The sequence below is a fragment of the Cottoperca gobio genome, chromosome 20, assembly GCF_900634415.1.
Source record: "Cottoperca gobio chromosome 20, fCotGob3.1, whole genome shotgun sequence".
In the NCBI taxonomy this organism is placed as follows: Eukaryota; Metazoa; Chordata; class Actinopteri; order Perciformes; family Bovichtidae; genus Cottoperca; species Cottoperca gobio.
Genome location: NC_041374.1, coordinates 14,484,608 through 14,510,135, shown reverse-complemented (window position 1 = coordinate 14,510,135; position 25,528 = coordinate 14,484,608). Strand labels below are relative to the sequence as shown.

Below are 25,528 nucleotides of genomic sequence, written 5' to 3'. Positions count from 1 at the left end.
CTCTCTGTTTCTTTTTTTTATGGAAGTAGGATGAGCACATACACACACATCCAGAGAAATATGGAGGTACTAAGGGAAAGTCAGTGATGGTATTCTCTGATTTAGTGGCTACAATCGACATCTCAAATACTCAAGAATGTGTTGCAGTTAAAAGAAAATTGTGTTGCTTCTCCAGGCTGATAATGACCAACTTATAGTAAGGACCAAAACAAATCCTGATGACCTAGGAAATAACACTAAAGAAACATGGAAAATACTTGCAGTTGAACTTTGTGTTTGCAAGAAAGACTGATTAATAGTTATGATAATGAAAAAGGAATTTGAATTTGACATGGAACACTGTTTTTTGTTAGCTTGCAGTGATAGTGTTTCCTCACTGCATTATGGAAACAAAACAACTGAGGAAAAACACCAATACCACTGAGACTTGCACTGCACCTGGGCCTGTTATGAAACCCTATTCCTGTTCAGTCTATAACAAAACACCGTCAACTTCCACCCTGATAGAGACAAAACAACACTGGAATGCAACAGTAGGGAAAAGGAAATACCGTCCGACTGTAGCCATAGACTTACTGCATCACAGAAAGCAAATGGAATGCTTTGTGTTATAGACGACAACAATACAAACATGTCATTGTCTCTGGTCAAGTCACTGATCATTACACTGACGGTTTTATGTAATATGTCAAATGCTGGACACTCATTCAGCTACAGCACACTATTTAGTCTGTGATCTTGGTTTGCAGAATTTCAAACTAATTTAAATTCAACTAAATTTCAAAGTAGCCTGTGTATCTTCTATAAAGTTTTAAGATGAAACGCAACGATAAGAAGAGAGCACTCTTGAAAAAAAACCTTTCCGATCCTGTAACAGTAATGTGATGTGGGTGTATTCTCTCTTTAATAGCAGTACAGTTGCCATACCAGCAGGCTGCACTACAGCACTATGCCTGATCATGTCAACCAATGCAATCGTGCAAAAACACTGTCAATTCTCATGTATTCAGTTTCCAGCATCATCAGTGATCAGTCTGAGGCTTCAACGTATAGATTACATATTGTCTTGCATGTCATGGAAAACACATTAAAGGATTAGGATATTCCTCAAGACCTCACTTTGTTTACGTTAACCTCTACTAATCTCACTTAATCCTGCAGAGAGGTTTAGTATGACAAAACATTTCACTCTGTCACAGGTAAACCAAAGCCCTTGTGGATTTGTCAGACATTAGTCAAGATTAAATCATTAACTAGCACTCAAAATGATCTTAAGAGGGAAATTACAGATGTCCATAACATGTCATAACCCAGTGATATACAGCAATTATGTTGACACAACTGTTAAAGCAAAAACACATTGCTATGTATTCTTAGTTTACTGTCATTATACTTACCCGAGATACATATTGGTGGAATGGAACAAATAATTGAAGGGCTTCAGGAAACCACCTGGACCCATAAGAGGGTCTTTTTACTTTCAACTTGTTTTTATATTTTTATTATTATTATTTATAATTATTTTATAAATGTCATAATTGTTCATTTATTACATACTTGTAACCACTCACTTGAACCGGAACCTTTTCCATCACAGCCACAGTGCTGTAGGTTTTTAAGATACATTTAAGTGCTGCTGGAAATGTTGTAATTTCTGCTTACAAATAGTCTACGGCCCTTCTCCAGCGATTTGGTAAAGGGGATACAAAAAGACAAACAGCAGGAATACAGAGTAACCGAAGGTAAAAACAATGAACATTGCTAGTAGCCTATACGTTTTTCTTGGCAAATTGTTTTCAAAATTAAACAACATGCAAATAGTCAACCTAACCCATACCTGTCAACATTAGAATTTCAAAATAAGGGAAATTTTCTCTCTGAACCAGCCAGCCCCAACCCATATAACGTAAATGTAAACACATAAGGGACGGGTTCAGGATGGTGCTATACTGGAACTGTTGAAAAATTATATAAAATTACTGGAAACCCAAGGCCTTAGTCATGATTTTCAAACAGTATACAGTGAGGAAGATCCCAAAGTGATCCTTCGTGGACAAAATATGTTTGATATGCATTACAAATGTCTCCAAGGCAACCCACAATTGAACTCCTTGTATGGTTTGAAAAAGACTTGTACCCTTAACTCATTGAAGTATTTCCATGTTTGTAATAATTACTCACTTGATGCATGACCTTTTTGAGGGTGTGACTCAGTGTGAGATCAAATGGACTTTCCAGGATTTATGGTTTTGACTACGGATTTTTAGAACGAAAGAAACGTCCCACAAAGATCATTTTGGACAGTGCTGGCAATGGCATTGGTTTGAATTCTATTCAGACATTGTGTTTTGTGAACAACATCCCACTGTTGTTTAGTGACATTATTCCTACAGGAAACGAAAACGGGAATGCATTTCGAGTGTTACAAAGTGAGGAAAGGTTCATAATAAAAATGTCGGAGCATAAATTCCATAAGCCATTTGATATTCAAACTCATACAATGTTTCAGATGAAAGTTTTGACATTATACCATGAAAATGGATTTGCTTATTGGAATCAATTAATATATTATTTAATAACATATTAATTAGTGTTACTTTAACTCTGTTTTGTGAGTTGAAGAAGGAACTCTGGCACAGTGTTACATATTTAACTATTATGAAAGTGTTCATTTAACTCATTTAAAAGTGTGGACAAATATAAACCCTGAAAAAGTGTTGAAATCAACTCTGGGAGTTAATTCAACCCTGGGCTTTTTGCAAGGTCCAGGATGTGGTTTAAACAGTGAGTTGGTTTATGTACATTCTGACTGAACCCAATTGAATCTAATGAGATAAACGCGTTATTAATGGCTGTCGTTATCGATATCCACATGAATATTAAAGTCACCTACGATAATTACTTTATCTGTTTTAAGGACTAAATTCTGAGAATTCAGATATAAATTCAGAACAGTGTATAAAATTGGCTTTATTGTTTTCCATGTTGGGGTTGAAAGTGTAAGAACAAGGCTTTTAGGTTTAGGATTGATTAATAAGCTTGAGTCTGCAACTCCACCTCCTCGGCCTGTGCCTCGAGGAACGTGAGTATTAATATGGCGAGACGGAGTGGATTCATCTAGACTGACATATTCTTCATGTCTCAGCCAAGTCTCAGTGAGACAAAATAAATCAATCTTATTATCTGATATTAAATCATTTACTAGTCCAGCTTTAGATGACAACGATTTGATGTTTAAGAGCCCACATTTAATTTTTCTACTTAGTTGCACTTTAGCAGCGGTGGTGTTAATTTTTATTAGGTTTTTTTGTTTAACACCCCCTCTGTTTAACATTGATTTGATTATATTCAGTGGTCATGGGGCAATCACAGTCATTATGGGGATTTGAATGGGCGAGAGAAGTGTGTAAAACTGCAACTCGGCCTGCTGGTCTCAACTCCGGGTTGTCATGGATTAGGTCCACTAATAAACTTTGTAATATTAGTAGATATGAGATCAGCTCCATCAGTAGGATGGATGCCGTCACTGCTAATCAGACCAGGAGTTCCCCAGAAAGTCAGCCAATTATCTGGCTCAACAGAGCAGAAAAGGAAGAGAGAGATGTCATCGCTAGCTGCCAAGCTACAGTAGCTAACGTTAGCAGAGCCAAAAGGAGTGTTAACAACTGAGGATTAGGCGAGAGTCGCTAAGAGAAGAAGGATAAGGAGAGAGTTGTAAGAGCTTAAGAAGCGCACGTGTAGGTTTAGATAACTGACAGGTAGTTAGCCGATGTGATCAAGAATATAACAAAATGAATTGAACAGCTGAAGTACACAACCAGCAACACAAACGTAGTAGAAACCGGAAGTGACGCACTTACAGTTACACTGTGCTTCAGACAATGATTCATAAGTGTCTGAAATATATATGAAATGTTTTATAGGGCTTAATTACCAGAAAACTTTAGAGAATACATTTATAAACTAGCTTTAGTGGGATTATAAAGTATTTTAAAGCATTTAGCAGTGATATTACAGGGAAAAGTCACAGATCAGTGCCTCACACGGCAGTTGGCAGTTGGGGAGGTTTAAAGGCTTCCAAATCAAAATACAGAAAAATAATATGGTTTATTTGACATCTATAAGAAGGGAAACTCCTTTGCTATCAGTTCGAATAGATTTGACACTTTGTCACTTCCTGAATAAACGAATCGAACGTGTTCAGCTGTAATTGACCAATGGACAATCGTGTTCAGTTGTAACTGACCAATGAGCGACGAGATGAGTCTATATAAACTGCCGGTTTGAGGCCGTTGGTCATTCAGCAGAAGGAGATAAGACGGGAAGGCAGCAACAGCTAGCAACAGCTAGCAACAGTGCTAACAGCTAGCAGCAGTGCTAAGACGGGAAGGCAGCAACAGCTAGCAGCAGCGCTAAGGCGAGACGGGAGGACAGCAACAGCTAGCAGCAGCGCTAACAGCTAGAAGCGCTAACAGCTAACTCAAAACAGCTAGCACAAAGCACCAGGGTGGCCAGACACCACACACCAGGGCAGGCCAAATGAGTCTTGGCGACCAATAAAACCCCAGGGGGCCTAATAAGCCAGTGCGAGCGGCGGTCAAATGAGCCAAGACGGCCCTATACATGGGAGGTCATGGGGAGGGGGGCCAATTGTGCCCTAAAAACTGATTTGAAAAAAAAATGTAATAATAAAATATATACGTATATGTATATATATATATATATATATATATATATATATATATATATATACATATATATATATATATATATATATATACATATATATATAAATATATATATATACGTATATATACACGTATATATATATATATATATATATATATATATATATATATATATATATATATATATATATATATACATATACATATACATAAATATATATACATGTATATATCACTGTGTTATAATTATTGATGCATTAATGCATCATTATTGTTGCAGGTGGAAAAGATGGAGCTACTTTTATTTACTTTAAATACGGCTGGGTAGCCTCACCTATATTAATTCATCATTATTAGTTGATTCATTATTTATATTAATCTAAATCTGTAAACAGTAATTAATGTCAAATAAATCTAATGAAGTAAAAAGTACAATACTGGTTTCTAAAATGTAGGAGTAAAAGTAGAAAGTAGCTTCACCTATAATAATACATCATATATATTTATATATATACATTTATATATACGTATATATATTTATGTATATGTACATATACATGTATATATATATATGTGTGTATATATATAAGTATATATATATATATGTATATATGTGTGTATATACATATATATATATATATGTATATATACATATACATATATATACATAAACAAACAGAGCCACTTTTATTTACTTTATATACGGCTATATATATTACATGTATGTATACATATATACGTGTATATATATAAGTATATATATACTTATATATATATATATGTATATATACATATATATGTGTTTATGGATGTATATATATATATATATATATATATATATATATATATATATATATATATATATATATATATATACATATATATTTATATATGTGTATATACATATATATACATATAGATATATATACATAAATAAACAGAGCCACTTTTATTTACTTTAAATACGGCTGGGTAGCCTCACCTATAATAATACGTCATTATTATTTGATTTATAATTTGTATTAATCTAAATCTGTAAACAGTAATTAATGTCAAATAAATCTAATGAAGTAAAAAGTACAACATTAAAACACCATCAGGTTTTATAAAAGATCAAATGTTCAGTTCATTTACTGATGCACTTAGTCAAAAATACAAAAGTTCCCCCGATGATGGCACTAAATACAATATTACAATAGCACTCTCGCAGTGTTGTCATCATACCTGTCAACATTGGAATGACAAAATAAGGGAAATACTCTGGCGGACTCCGCCCAGACAGCCCAAACCCATATAACGTAAATGTAAACACATTAGGGGCGGGTTCAGGAATTACATGTTTATTTAAAGTATGTATTACTTGTACAGACATGTTTATAAGATGTATGTATTTAAATTGCATATATACATTGTATTCAGTGTGGGAGTCCCTAGCATCTGCAAGAGACTTGTTGCAGACTTTGCCTGCCTCAAGGCTAGCTGAAGGCTACATTATTTTTGGCGCAAAGCATTGACATCTTTACCTCAGCTTTGGTCACTTGGTTTGCCTCTGAAACAGTTTTTGTCACAAATGAAGTCATTGACAGTGTATGTGTTGTGCCTCTTAGGCGTACTTGTGCTTGGACGATTTTTCTTGCTGGTGAACATCGCTTTTTCCGCCGTGTGCAAAGCTAAAATCTGAATGGCACACTTTACAAAAAGCACGAGTTTGCCCGACGCTGCTTTTTATTAAATAAGGGAAGGTCTCCTCCCATTTGTCTAGTTACTTGCATAAAGTTTTAACTTGTTTGGCAGGTACAACTGAGTCTCCATCTATCTCCCGGTCACTGTGACTCTCATCCATATGGTCTCGTCTTCTTCTTCTGTGTTATTGTTCCTGTTTTCTTCTTCGGTGTGTTTACTGGCGGATAACGTTTTTCAACTAAAGTTAAACATAATACTGCCACCTGCTCTACCGGAGGCCACTTTACCACTGTACACGTTTTTTTAAAATTAGGCCTATTTTCATTTTTGAAAGGTTAAAAATAAGGGATAATAACAGGAAAATATTTTAACGGGAGGACAGCGGGATAGAAGGAAAAATACGAGATAATCCCAGGAAAAACGGGAGGGTTGACAGGTATGACTTAACCACAAGATAATGTGGTTCAACTTTAAAAACAAAAATTGTTTTATAGTTGTAGTAGTATTATTGTTATCATTATGGTTTTCTTTCGAGCTTTCGTGGGTTAAAAAACCTCTACGGAATGCATTTAGAAGTGCGAAGTCGTTTTTTTAACCTTATTGTCGAAAATCCGACTTTCCGAGGAGTACCTGAAAGCAACAAAGCAGCGGATGTAGCAGCAGCAGCAGCAGCAGTAGTCTACAGTACATCGGCAACCATGTAGCGCTGAGAGCAAAAATATCTTCCTCCGACTTGCTAAAGAATCATGTCCTCATGAAGTAATAGTGCATCAATATGTTTTCCTGAAGATAACTGGACGCTCGGACGGAAATTAAAAGGCGAGGGAGTCGAGTGTGAAAACAGAAGCCTGTAACATAGAGGCACTATCTGCACTCGGCTGGACGTTGTATTGGGCTACTATTCTGATTGATTAGCCTACGTTAGCGTTTAATCGGCCTTTTAAATGACTGCACTTGTCTGGCTACGCGTACTGTATACTCGGGGGAAGGGCGTGTAACGCTAACGGATACCGGGGTTTGTAGTTTGCAGGGTCTGGCTATCTGCGTTACCGCCCCGTTTTTTCTCTTCTGTAGTAACGCTAACAGCATTACCAGGAGAAAGCTGAAGATACAGTTTCGGGTTTGCACTATAACCGAAACCTGCTTACACCATGGGGAATACAACCTCTTGCTGCGTGTCCTCGAGCCCTAAACACCGGAGGAACAATCACTCCAGGCTCGAGCCCTACCGGCCGGAGCCGGAGCTGAGCCGGGAGGACACGAGCTGCAACCTCCAGCACATCAGCGACAGAGAAAATTTAGACGGTAAGATGCAGATGCAGTTACTCCCTCTTTACTGACTTGTCTGAATAACATTTCAATATGATAAAAAAACAACACACACCAATTCTTATTATTATTAGGCTATTATTTAGTGTTGTATAACAGCTGGGAAAAGTCATTTATTGCTCTGCAAATACCCACACCGTTAACAGATAATGAGAGCTTGCAACATCTGTGCAAAGGACCCACCCACCCGTTACACTAGCCTACAGTACTGTAAGCTTCCTTTTCATTGGACTTCCAATATGTTGGAAATTGGCCATATGGCAGTAGTTTCAAAACTGGCATGCAAGAATACCAAGTCACTTTATGGGAGAAAGTAAGTATACCCATTAGTTTCACTTTTATCTTCCATCCTTATTATACACTGACTTAAAACGCTTCCAGGTTGCTGCTGCTGCTGCCTGGTTATTTGGTGGTCTGAGCCAGGACCATGAGATTGTGTCATCACCCCCATGTGTCTTTTTGTAAAAGGGTGTATAACGTTGGGACAGTGTGTTGAAGGGCGAGTGAGAATTTGTGTTCCAGTGGGAGGTGATGTGATTCTGATGGACAGTGTTTATGGCGGGCTGCCCATTCACTTCCTACAGGGAAATGACGCAGCCACACATCTCAATGCTCATTATCACCAGCACAGTCACACTCTACTGTACATTTATTTATTTATTTATATATATATATATGGTCTGCAGGGTCCATCGGGAGGTGATAGGGGATTCTACAGCAAAATGTGAAATAGTTAAAAACGGCCTTTCACTTTAGACATTCACACAGTTATTGGAGACAAAATATGCTTTTACCTAAACAAATCTAGAAAGATGTGTTGGCCTGAGGTGGTTTGCTTGAAGCACTCCTTTCTGAAGTGCTTATAATTGTGTATCATTGACGCACACAAAAAAAACCAGGTCAAAATGCCAGTTGGAATTATGTATATCTCAGTTTCACTGGCATGGCATGTTTCTTCCCAAAGCTATATTGCTCAGTCTAAATAATGTGCTGTAAAACCAAAAAGGCCAGTCAACCTCACTGTACCTCCCTATGAGTAGTGGGCTCCCTGGAGTGAGTAATCAGGGAAGCCTCAAGCTCTGATGTGCATCTTTGTAACTGATGGTGCATGGAATGGGTCAAACGTGATTGGATCAGTAGGTTTTTTGAAACCCAATACAGCTATTTATAGTGTATTTTTGGACTACAACTGCACAGGATCTGGCTATCCTCCCTAGTTACTTCTTCCTGGGGGATCCCGAGGCATTCCTAGGCCGTATGAGTTTATGAACGATCACTCCCACCATGTTAGAATTTCCCTTTGGCCTCTGGGAAGTTGTGATATATGCTTTTCTCTATTTATTTATTTTAGACTAAATGATTTATCCATATAATAATCTCAATGATGAATTAAAAATACTTTTTAGTTGCAACCCTTGATTGATTAGATGCTACTTATGTCAGGGTTAGGCTGGTTTCATTTAAATCACTGTCATGTCATTGGACATGAGGTCGAAATGACCAACAAATACAAAGCTTGGAATTGTGTCTCTGAGAGTAAACGGGATGATGGAAGGAAGCGGAGAGCAAGAACTGGTTTTAAGCTTTTTGGTGTTTGTCTTATTTAAACTGTTTACACAAGTCTTTAGGTAATGACCCTTTCACCGTGTCACTGGACCTCTAATGGCATTCCACAGTCAGAAACCTCCTGTACCTATCCTGTGGAGGAATACATGCTTGGTTCTAGCAAATGAATATGACGGGAAAAGTCAAATATCCTGTGTAGATCATCATACCCAAACCTGGCTATAAAGAGCTGGTATCTTGACGACTTTGTAAACAGTAGCCTAAATATGGAAATGTGAAAGGAGACCATGTGGTGCCGGGAGATTTGATATCTGTTTCACGAAAGACTAAGGAATAAAGGAGGGCATTTTGATGGTAATCATTGTTACGTTGGATTTGGTTGTACCTGAACAAATAGGAGGATTTTGTTTGCATAGAGTTCCTCTGTTTGTGCGTCTGTGTATATGACCTCGGCTGCATCGAGCATGTGATTATAAAAAATATAAAAAATCAGTCATGAGAACTGCTGACAGTGGTGACGACACACACACCCAAACAAAACACACACAGTGCTCATTGAACTTACAAGTATGAGAGGGTCTTTCAGGTGGCCCCTTTCACAATTACGCAGTGTAATCTGATTTGCCTCAGCAATTGCTCGCTCTCTATAGTGACCCTCTCATCATAGCTTATACAACAGTCAGAAAACAATTCTGGAGATTCATGTTTCACCTGACATCTTTCTGTTCAGTCTGTCATGCTATATGGTTGTACTTCATATATCTGCTTCTTCAGGCATAGATGATGTACCATGACAATACCAAGGCATAGGTCTCTCAGGGTCAAGCCCATCATTTGTATTTGACTGTGATAAAGACATGTCAAACCACAGATATACAGACCTAAAGGGAAGTTAAGTTTTATGGTTGCTACCAACACAAAGGTTAAGTAATTGATTCCCAAGGGGAAGACATCACTTGTGAAATAGCCCTGCTCTCCGGCTAGTGTTGTTTGACTGGTGGCTTGTATGGTCACTGAGCACATTCCACAGTCTAGATGTTTTCCAGTCTAAATGCATTGAATATAAAAAATGCATAGGTAGTTGCATAAAGATGTGTTTTCTAAAGTTTATAAATAGCTTTTTTGGAAATTGGGTGTTGTTGGCCGGCAGCAGTAATGATATGATAAAGACTTTATAAGCATGGCTTCACACAGCATGACATATATTTTACCACTTGTATTTAACCTTTTTCTTTTAAAACAATAAAAACCTAGAAATATGGAGTGGCACTGTAATTAAATAAACTTTGAATGTAAATAGAAAAAAAGTACTTATTTGCCGTTTTGCTATATGTTGCCTTTTTAAAATCAAATTTCTGAAACAAGTGTTAGTGTATCAGTGACAGCCCTTTCTACTTCGTTGAAAATCAAAGAACTTGCTAAAATTAGATTTTTGTTTGTATGCTGAAGAGTCAGTTTCTCCTGAAAAAAGAATAGGAGAAGAATATACAGGATGATCAGAGATTAAGATTACAGATTGTCATTTACATGTAGTGCATGTTGCTCAGCATAGATTCACCATCATTGCAGTGCTAAAAAGAGAGAAGGACATTCTTTGCAATTTCCAGACCCACCAAACCAACAGCAGAGCTATTTTAGTCTAATTAGATCAAAGAACATTGTACGCTGTATTGCTGCACAGCAGCTCTAAGTAAAGGTAAACCGAGGCCACTTATGATGTCTCAGAAATAAGCGAGAAAGCGAGAGGGAAGATGAAACAGATGGATCTCTCACCCCGTTTAGTTTTTTACTTAACATAGACAACTGTAAATGAGCAATGGCTCCAGGCTCAACATCCGTCTCTGTCTCATCAGTGTTAAAGTTAGTTATTTCTGGAACACACACACACACACACACACACACACACACACACACACACACACACACGCTCACACTCACACACATATTGATGAGTCTTGCTTGCAGGCTAATTGAAATCTGGACATGGATTATTCATGCCTGGTTGATGAGCCTGGGGAGTCTCCTCACTATGAATTCCAGACCAGTTGACCTAGATGTACGATGTATGATACGATTTTGTTTTGATTGTTGCTGAGGTGAAAAATGCTCCTTTGTGTGTCTTTGCTTTCCTAGTCCCACACTGACAATTTTCACTTGTTCTACATAGCCAATCAGTTTCTAAGATCGACATAATCAAAAATAACTATTTTTAAAAACTGCATGTGAGAGCCATAACCTAACAACACACTTTTAACCAAACAAATGACAAATATCATGTTTTAAATGCTGATAATTTAGAGAACAAATGGGCTCTTTCTTGTCTGTCTCTGTCGAGTATGAGCTGTTTGTTTGACGAGGTTTAACGATTAATCTCTTGATTTATTTTCTCGATTAACTGACCATGTTTTATTTTTTATCATAAAAGACGCAGCGGTAACTGTTTGGGTTTTGAGTGGAGCGTTTGATAGGGTGTGATTCTCACTTATTTTGTTAGACGTGCTCTTTTCGACAGTGTCACCAATGCTGTCGCTATCACTTTCCCTATCGCTTGGTTAAAGGCATTTTGGAAAATGAAAGACATTAAAAAATGGAAGTGTGAGTACACAAGGCAGCTTCAAGGAAAGTAGACTTAAAACAGCAATAATGCAGCATGAGAGGCAACTCATGGAATGTTAGAACTTGAGATAAAAACCTTTTCTCACATTTTACAGACAAAAAAACCAGATTAATCAACAATGGAAATGATTGTTAGTTGGACCCCTACAACAACAATCAAAGGGAGGTAGGATTTTAGAAAATAAATAGTTTCTATCAGGATTTTAAATGTATGTTAGGTTATCTTATCTGCAGGTGTATGAAACTGTGTTATCCTGGGACAGTAGGTAGAACAGAAATGCTTGTACTAAGCATTGTAACTTAATTTAATATCAAGCAGCTGAAGTGGATGGGAGATTCTGAATCATGTCTGTTTAAGCGACCCATAATCATTGCCACATAAAAACAACTCATCTACTTGACTATTTTTTGCTGCACTTTCACATACGGAATAACAAATTGTTTCACAGGGAATGGTTTCCATTTCAAAAATAAATTAACTGATTCACAAAGTGTTAATGAAAACGCAATTGCCTGTGACAATCTCATTCCGTTGTCTGGTTTGGCTCGACTCGGCCTACGCAAGGGAAGATGCATCTACTGCCCACAGATTACCTGCTCACATGTTCCCTCATATTGTCGCTGTCTCCTGAGAAATTGACATTGTGATGGTATTCTGCCTGTTAATAATGCTAAAGAGAAAAGAAGACACACCTAAAATAAGACAAAGTGTCTGACAGAAATGCATACATTTTTATTGCTATTAAATTGTAACACCTATCCCACTTTTCTTTGCATCACTGGACTTGGTTTTGCATTGTGCTCACACTAGAAATAGGAGGAAAAAAGAATTTCACAAATGCACTTTTCAGTCAACATGAAAGGGACTTGTTCCCACGCTCAACTTGATAAACTATTGACCATTTGGAGATTTATTGTAGATAATATGTGGCTTATATGTGGTGCCAGTTATAAAGGTGAATGAAAGACACCTCGGGCTAAAAATAGTCATCCTTAGCTAATAGAAAGAACAAAGATGACAGAGGCAAATGCTGGAGGTGGAATGTCAACATTTATAAGGGTTTATGAACCTGTTCAAGTAGTCAAGGTCCAGCCATGCTCACGGAGAGCTATACATAGCTGTGTTTGACCCTGATGCTCCCATGAGACTAAAGGGAGCTTGAAAAAGGGTTCCCCCGCATGCTTGCTCTGAATCTTTTGATCTCCCTCTGAGGGCCAGATCAGGCTCACACTGCTTGAGAGCTGGAAAAAAAACCCCCACTAAAGGATCTGTGCAATAAAATTCCCTAACCTCTGTTTGTTTTGGTTTTGTGCTGTCAAAAAGTGTTAAACTCAGGCTTTGCAAGACAGCTGTGTAGTGAAGAGTGGGAATGCCAATATCCTTCAACCTTCATTGTTTGGAATGTGTTCCCCAAATCCAACTTGTCAAGAAGAGTGTGTGAAGTGAAACTCAGTGGCAATTAGATGTGGTGTTTGGGAGCTCAAGAGATCATTTGGGCACAGCTGTCAGCAGGATACTTGCATTACTGACACATTTGTGATGTAAATTGGGAGAGGCTGTTTGTCGGACAGGAACATCCTCATTTTAAGTTTGCAGGGTCAGTGTACATATTACTTCACACTCTATTCTAACCGAAAGAGATTTTGGAACAAAAGTGACCCGTTTGTGCCTAAAATAGAAAGATGAATAATTAGTGTTTTTACCTGCCTCCTTACCCAATGTTGAGCACAAGTGGAATGCAGAAGTACAAGTCTGAAGACAACAAGTGGTTGGGATTACAATGATGGTGAAGTTGTATTTTCTTGCATCAATCCTTCCTCTACTCTCTAGTAACCCAACAAACAGCCACGTTGATAGTGATCCAGTGGTAGGTAATGATGGTGATCTGCCTAATTTCAAAATATATTGCATATTTCTAAAGAAACTCCAAATGAAATGAGGTATTTAAACCTCACCCAAGAAAAAGGAACTTCTCTGCTGCAGTCCAACAATGCGGTACTAACACAATTGCAAGATTCACACATCAATTCTCATGACATTACATTTGCCATACAGCTGCTGCTGTTGGACTTTCTACATACACTGCAATGTGTGGATGAAGCGATCAGCATATATGTGTTTACCCTAGAAAGATTACCTCCTTGTTTTACTAGTACATTGTAGGTCTTCTAATATTTCTTAATATTTTTTAAGGAAGAAACTACTCCTAGTAACTGAAAATGTATTTATTGGAATATTTTATCATCATACAGGCAAAACTCAAATTGAGAAGCTGGCATACATGTCCTATTATCAGTATTGGCCGTTTTCATCCGCCTGGTGTCTGTAATACATACTGGCAACAATCTTCACATTAGTGCATTACTGAAAATTGCACACATTTACATATTTCTACCAGCATGTGACTTTCCTGTAAGGGAAGTTAATGTACAATCCCATGATGCTCTCTCTTATAGAAAGAGTCCTGTTTGAGTAGATCACACCTGATAGTGGGGGACGTAGAGAGTAAACCCACGGGGTTCAATTATACAGATAATTGAGCATACAGCCATCCGATGGGACCACTGGAGTTGCTGGTGGATGTTCGGTGAGCAGGTGTGGGGGTAATTACCTGCTGCTGATTGGCTTTTGGAAGTTCACTTGATCTGCCAGCATGGCGCACCTGACAAGCTATACAGTCAACAATAGATAGTTTAACTGGGTATATTGCAGTGGTTTGCTTCAGTGTGATTATGGTGCAGTGAATGTGCCATCTGTTCATTTTCAGCACAAGGGATAAGATGTTCTATTTCAGTTCATATTTTAAGTCACTAAATTATAGAAAGGTTCATACAAACAGCATCCCTGGAACATAGATTTTTGACGAGTCTGATTTCAATTCTGCTAATCAGTTTTCTGTTTTTATCAGAGTCTAATCCAGATTTATACATCTATGTTCTAAACAGCGTCTTCATTTCAGAGCCGTACACAGGAGCCTATCCCAGCACACAGTATACAAATGTTTCCAATCTCTCAGCTACCCAAATGTCTGCGTCTGCGTGCGTGCGACACTGATAAAATACTGTGTGTGTGTGTGTGTGTGTGTGTGTGTGCCAACATATTTGTGCGAACATGAGTTGTGTGGAAAATGTCAACACAGACAGAGTATGACAGAGCTTGGCCTTTCTGTCATCCTTGCCTCCTTCCAGAGCTTCACACCGGATGAAGCTCACACAGAGAGAGAGAGAGAGAGAGAGAGAGAGAGAGAGAGAGAGAGAGAGAGAGAGAGAGAGAGAGAGAGAGAGAGAGAGAGAGAGAGAGAGAGAGAGAGAGAGAGAGAGAGGAGAGAGAGAGAGAGAGAGAGAGAGAGAGAGAGAGAGAGAGAGAGAGAGAGAGAGAGAGAGAGAGAGAGAGAGAGAGAGAGAGAGAGAGAGAGAGAGAGAGAGAGATTAAACCAGGACGCTGTGAGAGGAGCTTACGGTGGCGGCAGGATAATGCATCACAGCTGAACAGTCCAGCAAACACATTTCTAACTGTTAAGTAATTGTTGGACTAATTCCTATCTATTAGTGTATATACTCAAACCTTACACTCTATACATAGTTTGATCCTAGACTATCCTTCTCATGTTACGGCCCACAGCGGCAAGATAAGAGTTAAGATGGGCCCAGTGTATACAGACTGGCAAGGTCAGAGAGATGCTATGACTGTCTTACTTGGAATGTGTTGACTAGGATTGGAGGAGCCATCTAGGTGATCAATTCTTAGGTAAACAATTGATGGAATGCCTTGTTTAGGATAAATATTGAGGCATGCATCTGCATCTCCATTCGCTTGTATTATTCATGATCTGTTCTCCTTGTATACAAGATTCTAATAAATCTTCAGCGTAAGACGTCACTTCGGTCTCCATCAGCTTCTTTGGTTACCAGGACTCTGCTCACGTTCCTTCACACTAACCTTTAGGGCAAAATCCACACTTTAGATTCAGAATAGGGAGTGAGAGCATGCAGTAGGTACAATAACATGTGTAGTGTGCTTGGCTGTTATGTACATATGCATTTATTCACAGAGCACAAAAGTGTCATCTGGTCCAGATGATACCAGCATAAAAACAACTGGCAAACAGAATCCGAGTAAGAAACAAGAACAAAGCCAAAGTCGTGCAAAAATCTTTTAACTTACTCTGAAAAGCCATCCCAAATGTGTTGTCCTTTCTCTCAAACCAATACCCATACATCCAAAACTGCTAGTCTGCAGCACAAACACGTAGGCTGACCAAACTTGTTTTTTGTTGTTGTTTAATTGACCTAAACACTCCAAACAAACAAACCCCAAACTGCACGACTAGGTACGAAATACCCAAAAGTACAAAACTAGACATTCATAAATCTTACCTTGAAGGCACGGCACAAACGGGAAAGAGACGACCCAATTTGTCATAACCCGGATCCTATACCATTACCGATATTCCCATATTTGGACACAGTGGAAGTTGGCAAATTAAAGGTAATTAGTGTACTATTGACTGTTGCCTCTGTGTTTAGTGTCCTGTAAGTCTGTAACTTGTATGGCACTGTTACCATTTGATCAGGTCTCTCTTGAGAATGAGACCCTGTGTCTCAATGAGATTTGACCTGTATAAATAAAACTAAAGTGAATTAGCTGCAAATGTGAAGTGAACGAGTCAATAACATTAGTAATGTGAATGTGTGAACATAATAAAGTGTAAGGTGTTGTAAGCAATAAGCTAAACAAAAGAAACAGTTAGAGGGTCTGTCACAGATGTGCATCTGGTTAAATGTGTCTATTCATACAGAAACATTAAATGTTTTAAAGCCGTGACATTCCTCAATATATTGGACAGATAGGCTTGCTCGTTTTTCTTCATCCTATCACAAAGGTTCTTTTCTTTACTGCCAGCTCTTTGTGCACACATTCCTTTATGCTGTTTTACCAAACGTTATTGGCAACACAGACCCCGACCCCAGAGCAGTGCAGCTCTTTCAGCCTTTCTATGTTTTTTTCGATCTGTGCAAACATTTTTGAGAACATCAATGTATTTATCGCCTTCTGCAATTGTGTTGTTGTTCACGATCGTCATTTACCCTCCATTGGAAAGGATGACTTCCTGTCTCTGCTAGTTGTACAATGTACAAAGAAGACAATGCAATACATTCTGTACCATCACGCACGATAAGACCCAGCAGCAATTAGAGTGTAGTGTACGAGCAGGTGGGAGAGGCAGGCAGAAAAAGATAGAGTAATAGAGAGGAGGAAAAAGACAGCGAGCCCGGCTGTCTGTCTGTCTTTGCCTTTGATGAGCTTGACTCTACCATCTGAATCGTTTCAAGCCAGCGTTGCCTAGTTACAGCGAGCAAAAGATGCAGGGATGGGAGGGGAGAGATAGAGTGGTGGTGGGTTTATGGCCTCTCCCTACCCATGGACTCAACCCCTAACATCCCTTACTTTGCCTCTGTCTCACTCATGCGCTATCTTTTACTCTCTCTGTTTCTGTCTCCATTTTTTTGAAACCTAAATGATAAACATTTGCTGTGTCTTCTTAAACACAAACACGCGTTTCTTTGTCATACGTGACGGTAAACTGAATATCTTTGGATGTTTGACTGTTGGTCAGACAAAACAGGAAAACATTGCAAGAAAGTCAGATTTTATCAAAGCATCACGTGATTTGCACCTTCATGTTTTGCATCTTTGTGAAAGTTGGGGAAGAAAGCACACAACTTTATTTTTTTCTGGAAAACAGCAGGCTCCAGATGTTCTGAACAGCAAAAGTAAAGGCTTACATGACACGAGTGTAAGCTGCCTCACTATAGATTCAGAGGAGAAATGAGCAGAATCCACTTTTAAGTTAGGCAACTTTAAGTCTCACTGTCATCAGTATTTAGACATAGCCTCAACAAGCAGATGGAAGTATAATAGCTGATGTTGCAATGCCATTACATTAAATTAGACTATGTTAGACTTAAGTGCCTGGAAAACAAATATGAGCTACTGGCCTCACTAAATGAAATGTCGATAACAATTTGTGAGTGCTCTCTGCTCGTCTTTGCAACATCTCCATCTTTTTGTCTGTGCAACATCATCTTGGTATATCAACATACATAGCATGTATTGAAAACATGATTTTTGCAATTTGTTGTATGCTCTGTCTGACGCAATATGGTGCTTTCTTTTCTTTCTTTGGGAGAACTGTTCCTTCTCTTTACTCCTCTTCCCGGCTCTGTGCTGGTTAAATTCAGCAACACCTATTAACAGCCATCCGTCAAGTGTAAAAGTTATCAACAGCAGTGCTCTACTTCCAACACATCAGTATACATAGTCAGGTAAACTGCTACGGAATGTGTCCTAACAAATCACCGTGATGGATTGTAGGAATATTGGGCTGGGTGAATGCTTTAATATAGTCGTCTGAACAGAGAGCTGTAAGGCTGTACTTAATTGTAGGTCTTTTATCATGTGGCGTGGCTTATCCATGGAAGTTTGACCTTTCGTGGACGTACAGTATTTGTGTCTGTATGTATGGGTCATAGGGAGAGGGTATGGATGTGTTATGTTACTTTGAAACAAATTAATTATGATATACTGATAAATAATAAGACTTTCTTGTAGCATGCACTTTTTTAGCAAAATGTCTTGACAACTTTCGGTGGATGCTAAGAAATTTCTGCTGACCAGTGATTTAATTTTCACTGCCTTTTGACTGTGGCTCAGTATTCTTCACATTCTCACAGAAATGTGAAAATACAGTGAAAATTTTTTCAGCAAGCGATTGACTCAAATGGCACAGCAACACTTCCTACACTTGTTGTCAGTCCGCTGTTGCTTTGACTTCCCACTAACTGCTGCCTGTAATCTTGTATACATATGTCTAATCTTAAGAAATATTGAAGTGATGGGAACAAAACGTTATGACTACTTCAGTGTACCAGGGGAAATTACTAAAACTGAAATGACAATGTTTTGCTGTGATGTGATGCTCAAAATCTGCAACGCAGACATATTTAGCGTGTTTAAGTGATCGAGTTCTGCTGAAGTCATCAGAATGAGAATATGTTTTTCTGTGCAGTTCAGTTAAAATTCACCCAACTCATTCCCCTCCATCCTCTTGTCCCTGTTGGCTTTTCTTTGATGAAAGCTAAGCTCTTTTCCTCTGATGATGAGTCTGTTACACTTCGTGGAGTTTGGCAGATGTTGTCGATCAATGATACGAGCTCAGGGCTGGTTTAAGCTGTTAGGAAGAGCAGTGATGCGGCTGCTGGCGGTTTGTTCCATTGTTGTGTGTAGGTGTGTAGGTGTGTAGGTGTGTAGGTGTGTAGGTGTGTAGGTGAAAGCTGAAAGTTGAAAGCTATCAGGGAAGTGAGTCATTATTAAGTGACAGCAAATTAATCCAGCAAATTAAATGCGTGTGGCGAGGATTGAGGTGGTAATAAAAGGCTGTTCTTCTATTTTCCTCCATACAGATAAGATTTACTGACTATAACCACTGAAATGTGAGCAGATGGGATATTACTATTAAGACTTTACATAAAAATCTTATCAGTGCAGCTCCTTCTTATCGCGCACACTGTTGAAATGAAAACACAGCGTCTGTATCATTAAGCGATACAGTAGTGAATGCCATAACACAGATAACATACTTTCACAGAGGTACAGGGAGTCCATACCCCCCCCCCCGGTGCTCTGCAAAGTGTTCGTTATCCAAGGTGAAAGCCACTTAACTGTCAAGATCTGCCCTCTGTCACACATTCACAGCCTTTACCCTATCCACAAACTCTCACTTTCTTTCTTTCTCACATTAAAACACACTTACACAGAAGTGTTATCAGGGCCAAATCATGGCGGTGCAGTCATAAGGTTTGCGCTGTGATAAGTGTTAAATGAACACTGTGTGCTTTGCTTCTCCAAACTGCACTCTAGAGGATGTTTTACACCAAAAACGTAGATGGATTCGATTCAAAGTGAGACAGAAAGAGCCATAGAGAGTTATATATTAGTCAAATAAAGTAGGAGCTTATATTGTTAAAGTTAAATCCACACAACAACAATTGTTTTCACATTTAACCTTTTGGAGCTGTGTGTGCATCTACTTTTAATAATGGTATTTCTATGCCCCCTTTTTGAAAGGACAGCTTGACTTTGCTTTGCTCTATTTGCTTCACAAACTCTAGATTACACTTGCACCTTAAGAAACAAACATTAAGTAAAATACTGATCTCCAAGATCAGTTTAGCCTGAGACTGTTTAGCTGAACTGATTTTAAAATCCCAAATCATCACACACATCAGTGGTGGAAACGGATTGCATCATTTCAAACTGCAACAAAACAGTCAGAATTGAAGTTACACAAATACTATCCAGTGTCACTGTCACACTAACTACAACCAAGCAGCATGATTTCCTTTTCACACATCTATTTTCAAATGGCTACAACTCTTGCTTATTTCTCAAACACTGCATTACAAGATGTGCCGTGTGCTTCTTAGCGTAACCTTGTGGCTCTATTGTTTGATAGCGTGCTGTTGACAGCTGGGTGGTGCCGTACTGTGCATCTGGATCTCCCCAGGCTGGCACCTCAGCAGGACAGCCAAAAACCAACAAAGGGCATTCCTCTCTAGGCTGATGTTGCAACCCGAAGCCACCCTCATGACTGGAGCCCAGGGCAGGCAGACAGTGCCAACAGCTAACCACAATAGTAAAGATATTCCTGGTCACAATGTAACTAAAGGCAATATAAAGGGCATCAGTTTCCTCTCGTTCTGCAGGTGGTTGCAGCTGGTCGAGTTGCATGTTTCAGGGCTTTCCTGGTTTAAAATGTGGCGCAGGTGTGATATACAGAACCTGTTTTTGTTTTTGTAAGGAATAACATTTAAACATTTGCCAATCTGCCCTTCCCCTTTGACCCTGTTTCAGAATAAACAGTAGGTGTGCAAGGAAAATAAATTGAAATGTTGCTCCAAGCACTGCATGCATCCAAGTTTGTGTAGTGCAGTTTTCTAAGTATAATGCTATGGAGAAGGACAACTTAATTCCACCAACTCGATCTTCAATGAAGGCAAGTGTTCATATGAATTTTCAATATTGATTTGCAACAATGCCCAACATATCCTAATACGACCAGAGGTGATAAAAGTGAGTTACCATGTTATAAATCTCTGATGTTTGACACATTTATGTCACCTTATGGTACATATCATATCACCGTACCCTACTCTCTATTTCTTATTGTGTGATTGTGCAGTTACTTACACGACAAGACAATGCCCAGGTGATGGATTTCCTTTTCTTTGAATGGAACACTGGAATGGGCCTCTAGTGTGCATGGGGGAGACACTCAGAGGAGAACTATAGGAATAAGGGCACTGAGTTGTGGCTGCTTTAGTGTCCATCTTTCTAGAGGTGTTTGTGTGTCTTCTGCAGGGTTTAATGGTGAAACCTAAAACACGTCTGGCTTAAATCTATACACTGACCTATTCCCTCCACTCTTTGTTCAGCCTACCTCCCTAACAATGTGTTACGGTCACCCCTTACTTCATTTCCTCTCCACTTCCTGAAACGCAGGAAGTTGGGTGCTTTCGTCTACCCCAGGTTGTAGAAAACTGGGGAGGGTGGAACCACGGCAAAGGTCACTGACACCAGACATGTAGAAGGACACTCCCTGGGTCTGTGGTCAGCTTCCTGTGTTAAAAATGTGACATCACCAGGGGTTAAAGAGACAGTGTGTAGTAGGAAGGGGATCTATCAGCAGACATGGAATATTATATTCATAATTATGTTTTCATTAGTGTATAATCACCTGAATCTACGAGTCTTTGTGTTTTTGTTAACTTGAGCCCTTCATATCCATATAGGGAGAGGGTCCTCTTCCACGGAGCCGGCTATGTTGCACCGCCATGTTTCTACAGAAGCTCAGAGCAGACTAACCAAACCCTGGCTCTAGATACGCATTTTTATGTTAGCCAAAGGTCACCATAGTTCCCCGACATGCTAGTAAAACTGCGGTAACATCAACTGAATTTCAATGCTTTTAAAGTAGTGTTATGGTAAGGATGGCCTCTGAGCGAGTGTAGGGTCCAGAAAGATGCTTTGGGCATTACCACGGTTTTGTCTTGGAAAGGGAGTGTTGAGCGGAGGGGTATTCTCAGTTGGCTACAATTGCAATCTACAACCCCAAATCCCATACACTGTCCCTTTTTAAGAAAAACAGCTTTACTCTCTGAATTATTTATGTGCAATTTCAAAGTAAAAATGTATTATCACACAAAAATTAAGCTATCAAGTTATTTGTGACTGATGTGTTCCAAATGCTTATGTGAGTGAGTGCGCTCTGCGTGTACAGCATCCTTCATTAATGGTTGAGCAGTGTGTGCAGCGTCATTAATCTACCTTCAGTTCTCCTTCACTGCTCTTTGCTTCTTCCCACACACCCATCTTTAATTCAGCACCGTGTGTTACTTCCTCCTACATTATGACTGTGTGTGTGTGTGTGTGTGTGTGTCCTTTGAGGCTCTTCAAGGGGCCTTCAAACACAAAAAGACAGTGGTTCAAAAGAGTTTGGATACAATAGCAGTGGCTCACATGTGTAATTTGCAGTGTGATGGAAGTGGCTGTATGCTGTGTAGTCGTCATTACATAGTGTGTTTTAATGGTAGATCTAAAGTTTTACATTAAACATGCTGATTTCCACAAGGTTTTATACTGAAGCGTGTTGACCTTTTCTTCTTCACTTCCTCTCCTTTCATTCTCCCCGATTTCCCCTCACCTTTTCTCTCTCATTCTATTTTAGTTTTTCATGTCCTCCTCTCATCCCTTCCCATGTCAATGTTCTTTTCATAATTTTCTCTCTTTTCTCTTCTTGCCACCCCTGCTGCCTTCTCTCTCCCTGTCAGTCATATTTTGAATCGTTCACTCTCACCACTTCATGTTCAGCTCTCTTGCCCTTTTTGCCATTTTCTCTCTCATTACCAGCTTGTCACTCTTCTTCTGTCTCTTGGCATCTGTTTCTCTTTCTCTCGATTAGTCTGTCTGGAAATCTTTCCTCCAAGGTTGTTCAGGATATTAAATCCCTTCACCAGGCCACCATAAACTTAAAGCAACCGTGGCGATATAGTACCAATCCACTATTCAAACTGCAGCGGTTCTGTTTCACTCGCCAGCCACAGCTATACACACACCAGGGTTGCAGGCTTAGAACACAGTGCAAGAATCAATCGAATACCAATACCTTTGTACATTTCTTGTTTATAATTAAACAATAAGAACTCATGTTTCTGCCTGTGAGATTTAATCGGGGCAAAGAACTAGGACACAGAATTGATACTGATATATTCAGTGGTTTTAAATAGCAGCCTTCTGCCAGGCAACAGTGTCTGTCACGGGTTCTGGTTTAGTGCATGTGAGTCTAACAAGGAATATGGTTTGTTTAGCATATTGTTGGCTCTGGGAACTTGGGATGGGTGTTAGTCACATTTTTTGACATTTTATAGGCTAAATGATTATCAGTTTATAAAAAAATAGCAAATAGATTATTCAATAATGAAAAAGAAAAAACTTGTACTTAGTGAAACAACACTTAGCAAGAGGCAGTCACATTCTCTTTAGCCATCAAAAATAAATAAATAATACATTTCAGAAGGTAAACCAGAATCAAATAGATATGGTGACGATTAGTCACTCATGTATCTCACGTCTGAACAATCTGATAACACTAATGTAAAGATACCAATAGCTTTTTACAACACTTGAGACATTTTTGGAAATGAAAATGCATTTCATTACCTCTCCATTGTAGAGAAAGTTGACGTTGTGAATTTAAAATGTGTTGGTATCAAATGAGAGCTAATTTAAGTCTTAGATGTTGTTGTAAAGGTCCTATTTTAAATAGTGTTTCATGTTTAACTCAGTTATTTGTACATTTGTCTTATATTTATATTTGTATGAAATGTACATGTCTTAAGGACTTATTGCAGACACCTTGTGACGGAGAGCACCTGGTGGCCGATGGCTGTATCCTGCAGCAGTCAGTGTCGCACTCGGAGGAGAGATGTTGTAAATACCTGCTGTCAGAGTTCATCAGCTCATCGAATGCTCCAAGATCTTTTTCGTGGGATTTATTGCGGTTTCTATTCCCAGCTACTTTCTGATCTGGTGGTTGATTCCAGGTGGTAGCCTATGTGTGTACAAACAATGACCTAAAACAAATCTATACCTTTCTAGTGTGTTTGCATAGCACATCGATTTACAAACCACCGTTTACACAGTGCTGTTGCAGCAAACTGTTGGCTGACTGATTGTTTTTCCATTTAGTTCAGTCCATTGCAAGAGAGGTGGTTAACCCCTAACCCCATCTAACCTCAGAATGAAAGCTTTCAGTCCGCAATGTGTTTTAGTTATTCTGTCAAACTACTTCAGCTGCTAAACATACACTACGCAGATTCAAAGGGACATTTGTTTTGTGCCAGAAGTGTATCTATTTTAAATGTTATATAAATCAGTTGTCTAAATTTGAATGCTGCCTGTCGGACTAAATTTGTGTTTCCTCTTTTTTTCAGATCTGCCCATGGAGTACAACCCCTCAGATCATCCTCGGGCCAGCACCATCTTCCTCAGCAAGTCACAGACTGACGGTGAGCATTATGGGCACCTTGCATTTCTCCCAAACCTACTTTTGAAACTTCGCCTGTAAAGTAGGGCCGAAGAATGTACGAACCATGTTAAATATGTCTGGGGCCATAATTGTATCAGGTGTGGGTCGATGGAGTGTGAGGCAAGGTGAATTTGTGTTATTGTGATGTCTTTACTGATTACTTTCTTAGCCCTATATGCATACTGTCTGATGACTGTAGCTTGAAGAATATGATGTGCAATTTTAAAGCACTGTGAAACGATGCATGCCTCAATGCAATACTTTGATCGCATGCATCATCCACCAGTCCATTACAAATTAAGTAAGCACATCATACTGCTTGGATACAATTCCACACAGCTTTTGAATTGTAAATCAGGAAACCTACAGTCATGTGGACATCAGCAGAATGCATTAGACGCACACATTTCAGACAGTTCCATCAAAGATCTTTAGTGTATTTTTGATTATGTTCACATCACTTCTCCCCACCTCCCTCAGGGCCCCTTTGACCGTACCGCTGTACGTTTTTTAATCAATTGCCGTTGTTTCTCAAAAACCCTGTTGAGCGAAGTCTTTCAAAGAGCGGCGTTGCTATATGTGGCAGATTGCACATAAAGCGAGAACCCATCCTGCAAAAAAATCATTTTAAGAGTATCTTTATGTTTCAAACTCATGCGAGTCAAACGATGGCATATGCCACCCGTGTTGTGGGAAAGCAAGCTGTTCCATTAATGCAGGCATTTCAGATGCGGAGCTATACAAAAGTACTGTTGATCTTTATTCACCGTAAAGGCTCCAGGCAGGCTCCTGTGGAGATTTTATACCAGCTGCCATTGCGTCTGATTTTTTTGAGGCACACTGGGGTGTTTTGATCATCTGTTTGAGGCAGAGAGACGGATCCTGTAGCAGTCTGGACCCTTCAGAGCCTTCAGAGTGACAGTAATGCATTTTAATCAACTGAAATGTGATGAAGTCAGTCTCTGAGATTCAGTGCAGCCATAATCTCTTTACTTTGAT

The 25,528-nt window shown here is 39.0% G+C and overlaps 1 protein-coding gene across 4 annotated transcripts in view; it reads left to right on the top strand.

Annotated features, from left to right (window-relative positions):
• The first annotated feature begins 6,998 nt into the window (after window positions 1-6,998).
• Window positions 6,999-25,528, top strand: part of ccny (cyclin Y) — a 32,879-nt gene continuing 14,349 nt past the window's right edge. For 2 of the 4 annotated variants that reach the window (XM_029457627.1, XM_029457628.1), the window contains exons 1-2: window positions 7,000-7,676; window positions 24,435-24,509. In XM_029457627.1, the coding sequence (XP_029313487.1) occupies window positions 7,523-7,676; window positions 24,435-24,509 (229 nt within the window). In that variant the 5' untranslated portion in view covers window positions 7,000-7,522. Of the gene's footprint in view, window positions 7,677-24,434; window positions 24,510-25,528 lie in introns of all 4 variants that reach the window. The other 2 variants (XM_029457626.1, XM_029457629.1) reach the window with 2 other exon arrangements.